This window comes from Ovis canadensis, chromosome 3 (genome assembly GCF_042477335.2).
Source record: "Ovis canadensis isolate MfBH-ARS-UI-01 breed Bighorn chromosome 3, ARS-UI_OviCan_v2, whole genome shotgun sequence".
Taxonomy (NCBI): Eukaryota; Metazoa; Chordata; class Mammalia; order Artiodactyla; family Bovidae; genus Ovis; species Ovis canadensis.
Genome location: NC_091247.1, coordinates 92,922,788 through 92,939,537, shown reverse-complemented (window position 1 = coordinate 92,939,537; position 16,750 = coordinate 92,922,788). Strand labels below are relative to the sequence as shown.

The following is a 16,750-nucleotide window of genomic DNA, read 5'->3' as shown; positions in this document are numbered from 1 at the left end:
ACAGCACACCAGACTTGCCTGTCCCTCACTATCTCCCAGTTTGCCCAAATTCATGTCCATTTCACTGGTGATACCTCCAACCCTCTCATCCTCTGTATAGTCCTTTTAATGTGTTATTGGATTCAGTTTGCTAGTATTTTGTTGAGGATTCTTCCATCTATATTCATATTCATCAGTGATATTAATCTGCGATTTTCTTTTTTGTGTGAGATATTTTTCTGGTTTTGGTATCATGATATTGGTGGCCTCATGGAATGAATTTGGGAGTGTTTGTTCCTCTGCAGTTATTTTGGAAGAGTTTCAGAAAGATAGGTATTAACTCTTCTCTAACTGTTTGATACAATTCACACCTGAAGCCACCTGTTCTTGGACTTTTGTTTGCTGGAAGCTTTTAATCATAGGTCAATCATGTGATTGACCTGTTCATATTTCCTGTTTCTTCCTGGTACAGTCTTAGAAGGTTGTTCATCTCAATGAATTTGTCCATCTCCAAGGTTGTCCATTTTATTGGCATATGTTAACAGCTGCTTGTAGTAGTCTCTTATGATCCTTTGTGTTGGTCATGTTTGCATTTGTACAAACTTGTTTTTGCCTTTCCTTAGACATGATTAAGGAGTGGCTTCTGTCTTCTGTGTCACAGTCAAAAGTGGTCTTCTCTGATGATGATGTTCTGTGAGATTGTTTATGTTAAGCAGGAAGTGCTGTGGCTTAGCTGTGTGCCGGGCCAGCAACAGCCACCAGAAGTTATGTGTGTGTGTGTGTGTGTGTGTGTGTGTGCGCACACATGCATGGGCATGCATGTGTTTTCACTGTAACACCCACAACCCCTTGGAGTCAAAAGCAGATTATGAGACCAGGGACTGCTCTCTCATTTGTCTTTTAAGACCTAGCTTTTGGGTGACTGGTAAATGGATGTTCATTATATTATCCTCTTTGCCTTTGCGTGTGATTAAATTTTTTCAAAATAATAAGCTGGAAAAAAAGAAAAAGGCTCAGTTAGATGCTGCTTCCTCTGGGAAGGCTTCTCTGCTCTCCTATTTCCACTGGGATTAAAGACTCATCCTATCTGCTTCTAGAGAATTCTGTGAATGACTCTCTCCCTGCACCTTGATACTCAAACTGTGGTCCATGGACCAACAGCAGGGGTATCACTGGATTCTTTTTGGAAATGCAGACTCCCAGGCTGAGTTCTTGGCCTACCAAATTTGAGTCTGCATTTTGATAGGATCTCCAGGTGATCCTCATGCACAGTAAAGTTTGCAAAACTCTCGCATTTTTTGTGCTGAATTAAACTTGCCTTTGTTTCCCAGTAGCCTGTGTGCTTACCTTGCAGGCAGGAACTCTTCCCCCCACGCCACCACCAAGCACCTCCATTGCCCGTGGTGTGGTAGAGAGTGGACGTTGGTGGGTGGGCATATGCCTGGCCCACCTGCAGGGAGGGGAGTGAGGGGCCTCTGCCTTCTGGTGGTCAGAAGTCTGTCTTCCTCCTCACCCCCACCCCGGCCCAGATCAAGGTAAACATCCTGGGAGAGGTGGTGGAGAAGGGCAGTAGCTGCTTCCCCGTGGACACCTCGGGCTTCTGCCTGCACTCGGCCATCTACGCTGCCAGACCCGACGTGCGTTGCATCATCCACCTGCACACTCCGGCCACAGCGGCGGTGAGTGTCCCCTCTTCAGCCAGCATTTCAGCCCCCATGGCAGCAGCCCCATGGCACCTGTCTCTCTGACAGTCTCCCTTCAAGCTAGGAGCAAACTCACCATTTAATGCAGTTCGGGAAAGATTCCCTAGAACTCAGGCCAAGGTGAGGAGGGACACCCGATGTGGGAAACTCCTCTCCATTTTTCCGACTGTGGAAGTCTCAGTGAGGGGAGATAAGGTGAAGGTGTGTACTGTCGGCCCCTCTGTGTCCCCCAACTGCTGCATACGCAAACCGGCCCTACTTGTCTGGGTGATGGCACCTTCTGAGCCTCTGCTTAGGTCAGGCTGGCACCTGCTCCCTAGCCCAGACTCTGGCATGGACAGGTCTTGTTATGAGATCAGATGGTGAGATCTGTGTCCACTTTTCACAATGTCTGGGGTTGGGGTGGGGGGCTGAGAGCTGGGGCAGGAGCAAAGAGAACTGGGAGAGAACAGAGGGAAGGCCATCAAGGAGCAGGCTGTCCCCTGAGGGTCTCTGGACCTTTCTCTGTCTACCTGAGGTGCTGCAGTGTACCTGGAAACACAGCAGACACCCAGACCCCAACTTACCAATCCCCTGGCCGTGCACCTACAGGGGCAGAGCAGACCTGCCACTGACTTGTGATTTTTCTCTGCAAAATCACACTGGTTTACAAGCACTCAGACCTTCCAAAAGTTAGACTAAGGCTATGTGATGTATTTGTGCCAAGTGTGCATTTCTGCAGAGCTGGGGCTGATGTGAGGGGCAAGATGACTGAAGGAAAGTGAGAGGCTCTCCAATCTCTCCATGTTCCTTGCTTTTAACAAAGACCAAGGGTTGGCACATGGTGGTTACAGCCTGGGTTTTAATCGTCTCTCCTAGCACTTGCATTGCCCCATTGCTAGAAAAATGGGAGCTTCTCAATGGGCCTCCCTGTCAGTGAAGAGTCGTGGCTGTTTCTGCAGCCAAGGCTGAGGGTCTCTACCAACCCACCCCCTGGACCCTGGACCCTGCTTCACCACTGCCTGTCCCCAGACAGAGCTTGACTGGGCCATCTGAGGAGAGGGCCACTGGGACAGAGGGGCAGGGGGTGGGGAGGGTGGGGGTGAGCTAACCATTCCTCATCTCACCGAAGGTGTCAGCCATGAAGTGGGGCCTCCTGCCTGTGTCCCACAATGCCCTGCTGGTGGGGGACATGGCATATTATGACTTCAATGGCGAGATGGAGCAGGAAGCTGATCGGATCAACCTGCAGAAGTGCCTTGGACCCACCTGCAAGGTTTGGCTCAGCTATTCTAGGAAGATGCTCTGGGAGGGGTTGTCAAAAACCCACATCACAAAAGGGATAACTATTCATTGGAAAATGTTTATAAGTTGCAGATAAACAAGAGCAACAGAAGAAAGGAAATAATCTTTCACCCTACCCTTTGATTTTGATGCACACTCCCATATCTATTCACGTAGATTTACAAAACTAGGATTGTAAAACTCTTCTTTCCCCTTAGCAATATAGAGTCAACTCCTCTGTAAGTTATTAAAATACTTTCTAATCACTATTTTAAATTATATGTCACTATGAATGGCTGTGCCGTCATTTACCTGAACAGTCCTCTATGGTTGGACACTGAGAAGATTTTTCTCCTCGAATTTTCTTTTAATATAAACAATCCATGATGAAAATTCCTTCTGCTACATCTTTGTGTTTGCTTCCTAAAGGATGCATAGTTTAACTTATTACCGCATAGTAACAAACTGCCCTCTCCTCCGGACGAGGCTAGTATGTATGAGAATGCCATTTTTCTATAGTCTCCTCAAACTTGAGTGTTCTCCCTTAGTTTTTATTCTTTTGCTAACTTGACAGAACAGAATCTCATTTTTATTGCTTGATTTAAGTCTGAAGACCTATTTTTATAACAGCACATAATCAGGGCTGGTGAGCTTCGAGGGGGACGTTTCAGAGCCAAGCCTGGCTTGATGGGCACTTTGCCCCCTTCCTTGCTGCTGCTGGAGTCATCTCCCATTTGAGAGTCCCTGTCTTCCCATCTCTAACATGGAGCAGAAATCCCTGCTACCCTCTCCTGCCTTCCTCTGAAACCTCATGAGCAGAGCCAGGAGAGGGGTGATGTTCACAACCCTGAAATGCTACAAAAAGACAAGGGGCGTTCACTATCTGTAAAATCTTTTGTGAGCAAGAGTCATAGTCTCTTCCCATCTCTGTGGCTCTTAAGAGGAAAAAAACTCCAGCTGTTTTCAGCAAGAACAGATATGAGGACTAGGCCACTGGGTCTCAGCCCAGGTACTGGAAGGACGGATCTGATGCTTGGGTCTGTGTCCCAGCCCCCAGGTGGGTGTCACCTGGGTATTACTCAGAGCATCCTTAAGGATGAAACCAACCAAGAAGGGAGGGTGCACCTGGACCTTGGTGTAAATTGATTCCTGTTTTTCCCCCTTTTAGATCTGCCTGCCCCTGGCTGAGTCAAAAACACTGCACCATCAGTGATGGCCTGGGTTCTAACTCTGCCCCTAATTAGCTGGGGGACTTTCAATTTCTTTAGGCTTCTATTTCCTCTAATGAGATAGAATAAAAGGTTGCTATGGCCTCTTTCACAGAACTGTAGGATCTTAGAGCTGCCAGGCTCCACAGAGTTCATGGGGAGAAAGCCTGGGGGCCAGAGGTGACCCGACTCACCTGTGTATGCAGGATCATCTCTCGGGGATCACTCCCTTGGATTTGATTCACAAGTCAACCTAGTCACAGGGGACAAGTTGGACCCTTGTATTTAACAGCAAATACATTTATTCACTTTGACATACCATTCATTTTTCAGACTTCTAAGCTCTCAGGGCCTAAAAAAACCAAGCCTTGCCCAAAGAAATCCACAAAGCTATTCAGTCTCAGTTTTAAAAAGCGTCTTCCATTTCTTCGGGTATATGCCGTAAGCATTCTTTTGGGTGGATATTAAAACTCATGGGGGTTGCATTGGGTTTTTCATAGGGAGAGTGAGTGAGGAACTAGGGGGCAGGTGTTCCAGGATGAGATATGGAAATTGATCTGAATAAAATGAAAAATCTCTCCCTCTTAACTGAAGTTTAGAAGGCTGAAAGTGTCAATTGGCTGTTTGCTCCTGTACAGATCCTGGTGCTAAGAAACCATGGAGTGGTTGCTCTGGGTGATACTGTGGAGGAGGCATTTTATAAGATCTTCCACCTACAGGCTGCGTGTGAGATACAGGTAAGCATGTTCCTCTGGACAGCGGGCCCAGGAGGGGCCCCAATTGGGGCCAAGGGGTAATGGTGGTGGCCCCATGCGCTGTGATTTAAGGAGACCTTTAAGGGAGCCTCACCCTGTTTCTCTGCCTTATCCTTCTAAAGTTTCACACTTAGTTTTACAGCTTTGAAATTTTTTATCACCCTTGCCCAACAACCAGCACCCAACTCTTGGGGGTCAGTGTTGAGGGCAGGAAGATGCCTGGGCTCACCAGTAGGACAGTGGGAGGACTGTCCCGTGCTCCTGTGTTACCTGGGGTGTCCCCTCACAAACACCACCCAGGCAGGTCTGCTTTTCTTTGCTTGGCGGAGGCTAACTTGCCACGACCCTGAATGTGGTCAAGTTCAGAAACAGAAATGGAGAGAAGGCCCAGGTGGAGTGTTGGCATGACAGGCCTGGCACCAGGGAAGCTCCAGGGTGAAGTCCAGGGAGCCTGTGGTGTGGTCCTCCGAGCTGGTAAAGGACGAGATAGAGGGTGGGTGGAGACGCAATAGGAAAACACACATCCTGCAGTTTTATCAAGTAACAAGGTGGTTTTGGTTAAGCCAAGCACGTGCTCCTTCCAGTGCAGCAAGCCATCAGGGGTGAGTAGGGGGGTCTTGCACAACTGACTGGGCTCCATCCTGGGTTCTGTGCCCTTGGGTCAGGGACTTTCCCCCTGCAAGCCTCCATTTCCTGTTTCCTCAGCTATAGAACTGGGTCTGTAGAGACCTTCTGAGGATGGCCTTTCAGACAAGGAGAGGTGTTGCTGATGGTATTTTCAGGACTCAGTTGACAGGGGAGGCCAGCTGCTCCAGGGTGAGTCAGCTCTTAGCAGCCCTCGTGGTGTCCCGTCTGCCCTCTCCTGGCAGGTCTGGGCAGAGCAGTGTCCCAGGAAGACGGCTCACCCTTCTCTTGGTCGCTATGCAGGAAGAATGAGAGTAATCCCAAAAGCATCACTAGTGAAGGCTGTACAGGTGGGACCTTTCTCAGTGGTTTTTAAAGGATAAGTTGAGAGGACAGTGATGAAGAGGTGACCCCTCCCCCCATCCAATGATGCTGGCCTTGAACTCTGACCCCTGGATGATGTTAGAACCTGGCAGAGCTTTGATAAGCCCACTTTCTCTTCTCCACATCTGAACTCTGAAGAGTTTCCCATTTTTCTGTAGAAGGAGGCTTCTGTGAGAAAATAGCTCACGATAAAGCCTTACCTCCTTGCAAAGATAGCCCAGCCCTAAAAATGAATGGATAGAGTACGCCTCCGTAGGCTCTAGATCCCCAGAAAGCACCCCTGTGCTATTTAACCAAAGGGAGGAAGTCCATCTAGCTGGGCCTTCGGCTAGATGAAGGGCCGAGCTGCCCGCCACTCTCCTGGACGGCCCCTGCTGCTCCTCTTGGCCCTGCCTGCTGTCGCGTTCTTTTCAGCTGGGACTGGTTCGATGAGACTTTTATAAAGTACATCAGGCAGTGGGGGCAGATAACCCCAAGAAAGGCTCCAGTGTCTTTTTTCAGTGAGTGGAGCAGGAAGGCTTCTACAGGGAGAAATGAACTGGAAGGAGTAGAAGAAAAACAGGAGAGATAGATGAAGGGTGTGGGTGGATTAAGGCTCAGAAGAGACCAGGTGCCTGCAGCCTGTAGAGCTGTTGGGACTGCAGCCCCTGCAAGGGACATTTCCAGATGGATGACCTGCACTGGAGTTCTGCTTGCATCGTGGGACTAATTTTCTCTCTCAGTGACCTTGGCAAGTAAGCAGATGTGTCTGTGGTCATTTCAGTGGTTCAAGGCTAAGAGCCTGTTCCTCTCTCCTGGGGACAGCATTCTCTTTGCTTTCCATCCATTTGGGGTTCCAGGAAACTGGGTCATCCTCTGCAGAGAGGTGGCTACCTGCTCTGCTTACAGGCAGATGAGAAGAAGCTCAGGCAACTCTCCATGTGCTTCCCATCGCCATGGAAACACATAGGGGAAGAGGGAGGTGGGAGGAGGCAGCTCATGCAAGGAAGTGGGCAGTTCTCTCCTCCTCCACAAATGACCAGTCCCCGGGGCACTGCTTCTCAGCGTTCCATGGTAAAGCCTCAGAATTTGTTTTTCATAAGTGTTTCTGTGGCAGTCTTTATGCACCAGGTGCTGTTCTAAGAGTTTTAGGAATACCTTAAATAAACCTCATGAAGCCAATATACTATTTTCATTTTATAGGGAGGGTAAAATAGCTGCTTAAAGTTACACAGCAAGTAGGTTTACACTGCAGAGCCAGGATCCAAACACAGGTAGCCTGGTACCCAAGTTCTATGTCTTAAACACTGCCTCTCAGGGCAGTAAAGGCTGGTGGGAAAGGTCAGCTGACAGGCTGGGGCCTCTCCCCAGGGAGCTGGCACTTCAAGTCAAGGTTTCAGGGTCCCAGGGCTAAAGCCTGCCTTGACCAGGTAGGAGTCCAGGATGAATGTGGTAATTGATCAACCAGCTAGGATTCGCTATCTTTGAGAGTGTATTTCCACATGCTCAGGCTCAGTGCCGGGTGTGAGGGACTTCAGAATTAGAGAACAGGGCAGCAGAGGGCAGAACTGGGACCAGTGAATGAACATGATAAAAAGGTAGATTTCAACTCAATGTAATCTCTATCATCTCATTGTAACCCTTCTAACATTTGGACAATAATACTTTAGGCTGCCTCTTCAAGCATGGAGCTGACACCTTCTAGGAATATTAGATAAGAACTCTTATTTTTTGTGAGAGTATGGAATAAATGGCCTCTAGGTGTCTATATTTGCAATGGAGGCTTCTATGGGACACATGCCTTGGATGAAGAGGGTGTGGAAAATGCTTGTTCTTACTTCTTCCTCTTCACAGAGTGTTGGGGGTCACTGAAAAGGTTGCCTGGCTGACCTCCAGGAAGTCTCATGGGGCTGTATGTTACCCTGGTGACTCTAATACTCTCTGGAGTATGTCCAAGATCCTGAGGGCTTCATCGGCCTGGGTTTCTCATCAGGCTACATCGATTTCTTTCATCTTCAGTAAAACAATAACTGACATAAAAACTGGAACACTGAAAGTTTAAATAATCAGAGCTGTTCCCCCATAACAAGCAGGTTTACAGGGAGTAACAAATATTAATCAGAACACTAGGGTCTTGATGCTGGGTCTGACTCTTTGCAACGCTATGGACTGTAGCCTCCCAGGCTCCTCTATCCATGGGGATTCTCCAAACAAGAATACTGGAGAGAGTTTCCATGCCCTCCTCCAGGGCTCTTCCCAACCCAGGACTCAAACCCAGGTCTCCCGCATTGCAGGCGGATTCTTTACCATCTGAGTCACCAGGGAAGCCCGAGAATACTGGCGTGGGTATCCTGTCCCTTCTCCAGGGGATCTTCCTGACCCAGGAATCGAACTAGAATCTCCTGCATTGCAGGCGGATTTTTTACCAGCTGAGCTACTGGGAAAGGGTCTTGATGTGCAGTACAAAACTTCAGCTTCAATACTTACAATACTTGGGATCCACCATTTCTCTCTGTGTCTGGACTTAGCCAGGAAACCACATCATAGCCAATTGTATCTGGGTGGCAGATACGGGGTGTAAATAGAATGTACTTTCAGATGAGCATGGAATTAGAAAATAAGATTAGTTGGATTCATGAATGTTTTTAGGATCATTCTAAAACTGCCTGTTTTATACACACAACTCTTGTGCTAAAACCCAAAGTCCATTGCTTCTGGTTACCTGTATGGTTGCCTCCCCATGGCGCCTTGACAGTGGAGCAAACACTCTAAGTCTGTTGGTAAAAGTTTTCTGAGCCCTATACAGAGCCTGACTGTGCCTGTCAGCTGTTCCTCTGTCTCCTTTTCCTGGGCTTCCTTGAGTGACTAAACCCATTATGGAGGATATTCTTCCTTTAGACCTGTTAATTCATCCCAACAGGCCACAATGATATTTTGTTGGCCTAGAAGCCAGCTTATTTCTTTCAAGTGACTTGTTTTTTAAGGGGAGATATTTCAGAAACAGAAAAATACAGGGAATAATATAATACCCACTCTCCACCCACCAGACTTAACAAATATCAACAGCTTTTCTCTTCTTGGAGAAGTAAAATATTATAGACAAGAATTGAAGTCTTTTTCTCAAATTCCTTTGTTCCCTGGAAATAATCACAGCTTGAAGTGGGCCACTGTGCCAGGTAACTTTTCAGTTCCCTGCGCTGTTTTATTCTCAAGATTTAACATTTGCTGCTGCTGCTGCTGCTGCTAAGTCGCTTCAGTTGTGTCCCACTCTGTGCGACCCCATAGACGGCAGCCCACCAGGCTCCCCTGTCCCTGGGATTCTCCAGGCAAGAATACTGGAGTGGGTTGCTATTTCCTTCTCCAATGCATGAAAGTGAAAAGTGAAAGTGAAGTCGCTTAGTTGTGCCCTACTCTTAGCGACCCCATGGACTGCAGCCTACCAGGCTCCTCCGCCCATGGGATTTTCCAGGCAAGAGTACTGGAGTGGGGTGCCATTGCTTTCTCCTAACACTTGCTTTGTCTCCCTAAAAACTGACATTAGGAAAGAAATACTAATACCTTTGTCCTTGGGAATGGGCACATGCCCTACAAGTTTGGAGCAGCTTTCCTCTGGGAGGAAAAAGCCAAATACAACTCAGTTTTCCAGAGATTTCTGTTTCTAACCTTCCCTGATCCCCATTCTCTGTTACGCACAGGAGCACAGAATGTGTACAGGGTTGTGGGTGTACACACACACGCACGTGTGTGAGCTGATGGCTTTCTGCTTGTTGCCACAGGTGTCTGCTCTGTCCAGTGCGGGGGGCGTGGAGAACCTCATCCTGCTGGAACAGGAGAAGCAGCGGCCTCATGAGGTGGGCTCTGTGCAGTGGGCAGGGGGCACCTTCGGGCCCATGCGGAAGAGCCGGCTCGGGGAGCACGAGTTCGAGGCCCTCATGAGGATGCTGGACAATCTGGTGAGTCTCCTGCCATTGTCCTTCCAGACCAGTCCTTTGCAGCTTAGCCCCCCAGAACCAGTCAGTATGAAGCACTCAGTAGATGTGAGAACTGCCAGCATCACAATTCAGTTGTTAAAGCCCCTTGACTGGCAACTTGACTAAGAGTTTGTGGTCATGGTAATAGTACTTAAGTCTTCTCAAACAATGGCCTTTGCCACTCCCTTTCCAAGGGCTGTGGATGCCACACCTGCTGGGTGCCCTTTGGAGAAGGGGTAGGAAGCTACTGGTAATCCAGCAAAAAGCAGGACCACAGAGCCTCTCTCATATTGTGGCTTGGTTTACTCCTCTTTTGCACTTAGCTCTGTGTTTCCTTCTAATCTCATGATTTTAACGCAGAAAACATAATAGCTTTGATTTCCCTATTCCCAATAAACAGCATTACAACACTATTCCTATTGTGATGAATCAATCAAACAATCATGTAAAAAATTAACTGATATGTGACTAGCGTGGGCTTTATAGGGTCCAAAAGCATTATAAGACATCCTTCCTTCTGGAACTAACAGTTTAATTGATGACATATGACATAAACAGGAAACAATTCAAGAATAAGAGGAAAGCTTGTACAGTGAGGAACTAACTGCAAGAAGAAGCTATGACTTCCCAGATTGCTCAGAAGAGTGAAGATGAGCCCTATTATTTTTGTAACATTCCTGTATTATTTCCCCTCCTCCTCACTGCTATAATTTGGACCCTTTCATTATTATGTCTGGGTCATTGCAATAATTAATCCTTTCCTTTTTGCTTCCAGTTCCTTCAAAGCATCACCAGTTTATTACAGGGCTGAGCATGATCCACAATGAAAATACAACTCCTATTAACGTTTGTGTGTCGAGTAATCTGTGGCTGAATAAAACACCAGGACCAAATGGTTTCATGCAGAAATTCCCTCCAACCTTTAAGAAACAGACTATTCCTATGCTGTTTAAACTGTGGCAGAGAAGAGTGAAAGAAGGAAACCAAGTCATAACAGTTATAACACATTCAGACAAATCTCACTTTGAGTTGATGAAAAATGCTGCATGAAAATAGTATCTGGCATAATATTAGAATAATAATACATGATAACCAAGTGAGGGTTCATTCCTTGTATTGAAGGACGGTTTAATGCTATAAATCTAAATATATTTCATGATATCAATGAGTCAAAGGATAAAAACCTATGGATCACTTTGAGATCAAAAGGTATTTGATAAAAATGTAATCTCGATTTATAAAAATAATAGGTGTTAAGTAGGATAGAAAGTCATTTATTTAATATGATTAAAATTACCTTTTTTTTGGGTCAAAACAAATACCAGTATCATGGTGAAACACTAGAAGAATTTCCATTAAATTTCAAAACTAAACAGTGATTCTGTTCTCAGCACTATTATTTAATGTTGTTCAAGAATAATACTGGAAATCAATTCAAGGCAGTGAGATCTAAAAATAAGAGGTGTACATATTGTAAAGAAAACAAAATTACTCTTATTTATAGTTAGTACATCTACCTACCTCTAAGGTTCAAAAGAATCAACTGAGAAAAGTTAGAAATAATGAGTGCATGTCAAGAAAAAAAAAGGGAAAAGACTCAAATCAACAAAATTAGAAATGAAAAAGGAGAGGTTTCAACAGACAATGCAGAAATACAAAGGATAATAAGAGACCTACTATGAGCAATATATGCCGATAAAATGGACAACCTAGAAGAAATGGACAACCTGGAAGAAATGGACAAATTCTTAGAAAAGTTAAACCTTCCAGGACTGAACAGGAAGAAATAGAAATTATGAACAGATAAACTACAAGCACTGTAGTAGAAACGGTGTTAAAAATCTCCCAAAAAACAAAAGCCCAGGGCCAGACGGCTTCACAGGTTAATTCTATCAAATATTTAGAGAAGAGCTAATGTCTAGCCTTCTCAAGCTTTTCCAAGAAATGGCAGAGGAAGGAACATTTCCAAACTCGTTCTATGAAACCACATCACCCTGATACCAAAACCAGACTTCACACACAAAAAGAAAATTACATAGATGCAAAAATCCTCAACAAAATTCTAGCAAACAGAATCCAACAACACATTAAAAGGATCCTATACCATGATCAAATCAACTTTATCCCAGCGATGCAAGGATTCTTCAGTGTATACCAATCCATCAGTGTGATACACCACGTTGATAAATTTAAAGATGAAAATCATTTGATAATCTCAATGGATACAGAAAAAACTTTCAACAAAATTCAGCATCCACTTATGACAAAAACTCTTCAGAACATGGGCTTGGGAGGAACCTGCTTCAACTTAATAAGGGCCATATATGACAGACCCACAGCAAATATTATTTTCAATGGTGGAAAACTGAAAACATTTTCTTTAACATCAGGAACAAGACAAGGATGCCCACTCTCATCACTTTTATTCAGCATAGTTTTGGAAGTCCTAGCCATGGCAATCAGAGAAGAAAGAGAAATGAAAGGAATCCAGATTGGAAAAGAAGAAGTAAAACTCTCACTGTTTGCAGATGGCATGATACTATACATAGAAAACCCTATAAGATACTATCAGAAAGTTACTAGAGCTAATCAATGAATTTAGTAAAGTCACAGGGTAAAAAATCAATACACAGAAGTACCTTGCATTCCTACATATGAACAATGAAAAATCAGAAAGAGAAATTAAGGAATCAATCATATTCACCATTGCAAAAAAAAAGAGAGAGAGAGAGAGAATAAAACACCTAAGAATAAACCTACCTAAAGAGACAAAAGACCTGTATACCAAAAACTATAAGACACTCATGAAAGAAATCAAAGATAACACAAACAGATGGAGAGATATATTATGTTCTTAGAAGACTCAATATTGTGAAAATGACTATACTATCCAAAGCTATCTACAGATTCAGTGCAATACCTATCAAATTTCCATGGCATTTTTCAGAGAACTGGAACAGAAAATTTCACAATTTGTATGGAAACACAAAAGACCCCAAATAGCTAAAGCAATCTTGAGAAAGAAAAATGGAGCTGGAGGAATCAACCTTCTTGACTTCAGACTATACTACAAAGCTATAGTCATCAAGACAATATGGTACTGGCACAAAACAGAAATATAGACGAATGGAACAAGAGAGAAAGCCCATAAATCCACGCACCTGTGGGCACTTTATTTTTGACTAAGGAGGCAAAAATATGCAATGGAGAAAAGATAGTCTCTTCAATAATTGGTGCTAGGAAAACCGACAGCTCCATGTAAAAGAATGAAATTAGAACTTGTCCTGACACCATAAATACAAATAAACTCAAAATGGATTAAAGACCATTTAAGACCAGAAACTATAAAACTCTTAGAGTAAAAAACATAGGCAGAACATTTTTGGACATAAATTGCAGCAAGATCCTCTATGATCCACCTCCTAAAGTAATGGAAATAAAAAATGAAAACAAACAAATGAGACCTAATTAAAATTAAAAGCTTTTGCACAGCAAAAGAAACCATTTACAAGATGAAAAGGCAACCTTTAGAATGGGAGAAAATAATTGCAAATGAAGCAACTGACAAAGGATTAACCTCCAAAATATACAAGCAGCTTATGCAGCTCAATATCAGAAAAACAAACAAACACAAAAAACAATCAAAAAATGGGCAGAAGACCTAAATAGACATTTCTCTAAAGAAGACATATGAATGGCCAGTAGAACATGAAAAATTGCTCAAAATTGCTCATTATTAGAGAAATGCAAATAAAAACTACAATGAGGAATCACCTGACACCAGTCAGAATGGCCATCATCAAAAAATCTACAAATAATAAATGCTGGAGAGGATGTGGAAAAAAGGAGACATTCTTGCACAGTTGATGGGAATGTAAATTGATACAGCCACTATGAAGAATAGTACAGAGATTTCTTAAAAAAAAAAAAAAGGAATAAAACTACTATATGACCCAGCAATCCCACTACTGGGCATATACCCTGAGAAAATCATAATTGAAAAAGACACATGTACCCCAGTGTTCACTGCAGCACTGTTTACAACAGCTAGGACATGAAAGCAGCCTAGATGTCCATCAACAGATATAAACAAGACAATAAGCAAGAATACTGGAGTGGGTTGCCGTGTCCTCCTCCAAGGGCTCTTCCCGACCCAGGGATCCAACCCGCATCTCTATGTCTCCTGTATTGGCAAGCGGGTTCTTTACCACTAGCTCCACCTGTAAAGCCCTGTACATACATACAAGGAAATATTACTCAGCTATAAAAAGAAACAAATTTGAGTCAGTTCTAGTGAGGTGAACGAACCTAGAGCCTGTTCTATAAAGGAAAGTAAGTCAGAAAGAAAGTTAGTAAGTCAGAAAATATCATATATGAATGCATATATATGGAATCTAGAAAAATGGCACTGATGTACCTATTTGCAGGACAGAAATAGAGACACAGAGAATAGACTTATGGACACAGTAGGGGAAGGAGAGTGAGACGAATTGAGAGAGTGACACGGAAGCATATACTTTACCGCATGTAAAATAGATAGCTAATGGGAAGTTGCGTGTAACATGGGGAGCTCAACTCCATGCTCTGGGACAACCTAGTGTGGTGGGATGGGGTGGGGGCCAGGAGGGAGGTTCAAGAGGTAGGGGATGTAAGTATATGTTTATAGATTCGTGTTGCTGTATAGTAAAAACCAACACAGCATTGTAAAGCAATTATCCTCCAATTTTTAAAAAATGAGTGTATTTAAAGTGGTCAATTGTGAAAATATGTGTAAAAATTAGTAGCTTTTTTGTATTTTAACATATAATAATGTATGTGAAAATATGAGAGGAAATAATCCTATTTGTAAATGCAGCAACATCATAAAGTTTTAAGCAGAAGCCCTTTAAAGACAGCTGTAAAATTTTACCAATAGACATCAGAGAAAACCTTAAATCAGTGAAGAGCTATAATTTATTCTTGGTTAAAAGCTTCAATAGGGTAAAGAGGCTTCCAAGTTAATCAATAAACTCAATGTAATTTCCTCAAAAGTGGAGCAAGATATAAGGACTTAGCAAAATGTTCTTTCAGATGAAATTCAGAATGGCTTGGAAAATCCTATAGTGATTACCACCACATGGTAAAGTGCGATAAGGCTTTAGTCATTGAAGGGAGGGGCATTAGTCCAGAAGGGACAGGCCAATCAGAGCTACAGCTTAGAGAGTCCAGAAATAGATCCCAGATACATGAAAATTTAACAGGAGAAACAGCCATCTTATAAATCTGTGGGGAAAGATAGACTTCTAGCCCTGTGGGAAATGAACCTAGGGTGGCTTGTTGCTTTATCCTTTCCACAAGATAGATCCCTCATTTGCCAAAAATTTAAACATGAAAAGGAAATTCATCTAGATATTTAAAAACATAGATTAATATTTTTGACGCTCTTGTGTTGGGAAAGGCCTTGTCAAGCATGGCAGGAAAGCCTGAAATCATGATGACAAATATTGACAGTTATGATTACATTAAAATTCAAATTTTACATTTTTAAAACCCACCTCACCCACCATAAACAAAACTAAAGACAAAGTATGGGGAAAATATTTGCAACATCTGTGACAGTCAAAAGATCCATCTTTACTATAAAAGAAATAATATGAAAAGATAAACATCACAATAGGAAAAGGAACTGAGGACACAGTTTACAAGGGAAGATATTCGAGGCCATTAAATGTAATTAATATCCAATCTTACTAGTAACCTAAAAAAGAACAAAACAAAAGTAGGTTTTACTTTTAACCCATCTGACTGCCAATGATTTTTTTAAAAACCTCAACAATATTCAGTGTGGGGAAAGGAGATGAGAACTGGGAACTCCAGCACTATTGGCAGAAGTGCAAACTGGCTCATTGTCTTGGGAAGATGGACATGATAAATATATAAAAACCTTTAAAATAAATATGTAAAAACTGTGCATCCTTTGACTCAGTCATTTTCATTACTAGGCATTTATGTTAACTGCCTAAAGAAAAATGTATAAAATTGCTTATTTCAGGGTTGTTTATAATGTTTTGAAATTAACAAAAGTTCTTCCAGTGTTGGTTAGATAAACTGTGATATGTGCATTCACTGGCATATTATGCAGTTGTTTAAAGGCTGCTGTGTGTCCATGTTCAATAACATGAAGAAATCTCTAAGACACATAGATGAACTAGAGAAGCAACTTATAAAGCTGATTATGTAGTAATACTTACAATAGCCAAGATATGGAAGCAACCTAAGTATCCACTGATGGAAGAATGGATAAAGAAAAAGTGGTGCTTATATATATATATATAATATATATACCATATGTATACCATATGTATATGGTAGAATATTATTCAGCCATGAAAAGAAAGAAGTCTAACCATTTGAAACAATGTGGAACTTGAGGGAATTATGCTAAGTGAAATAAGTCATACAGAAAAAGACAAATACTGTATGATCTCATTTATATATGGAATTGAAAAAAAAAAACTAAAAAGTTCAAACTCTTAGATGCAGAGAACAGATTGGTAGCTGCGAGGTGTGGGGCAGAGAGAAACGGGTAAAGGGTCAAAGCTAAAAGCTTCCATATATAAAATAAGTAATCCTGGGTGTAATGTATAGCATGGTGACCGTGGTTATTAATACTGTGTTATATATTTAAAAGTTGCTAAAAGAGTAAGTAGATCTTAAAAGTTCTCATCACAAGAAAAAAATTGTAACTAAGTAAGGTGACATCTAGTTGAATCTAGATGTCAACTAGATTCAGGGTGATCATTTCGCAATGCATACAATTTCTTTTTAACTAAAGTATAGTAGCCACTCCAGTATTCTTGCCTAGGAAATCCCATGGACAGAGGAGCCTGGCGGGCTACAGTCCA

At 42.9% G+C, this 16,750-nt stretch overlaps 1 protein-coding gene across 2 annotated transcripts in view; it reads left to right on the top strand.

Moving 5' to 3' along the window:
* Positions 1-16,750, top strand: part of ADD2 (adducin 2) — a 121,084-nt gene that overhangs the window by 84,867 nt on the left and 19,467 nt on the right. For both annotated transcript variants that reach the window (XM_069580492.1, XM_069580491.1), the window contains exons 7-10: positions 1,509-1,658; positions 2,794-2,937; positions 4,792-4,890; positions 9,672-9,848. In XM_069580492.1, coding sequence (XP_069436593.1) covers positions 1,509-1,658; positions 2,794-2,937; positions 4,792-4,890; positions 9,672-9,848 — 570 coding nt within the window. The remainder of the gene's footprint in view (positions 1-1,508; positions 1,659-2,793; positions 2,938-4,791; positions 4,891-9,671; positions 9,849-16,750) is intronic.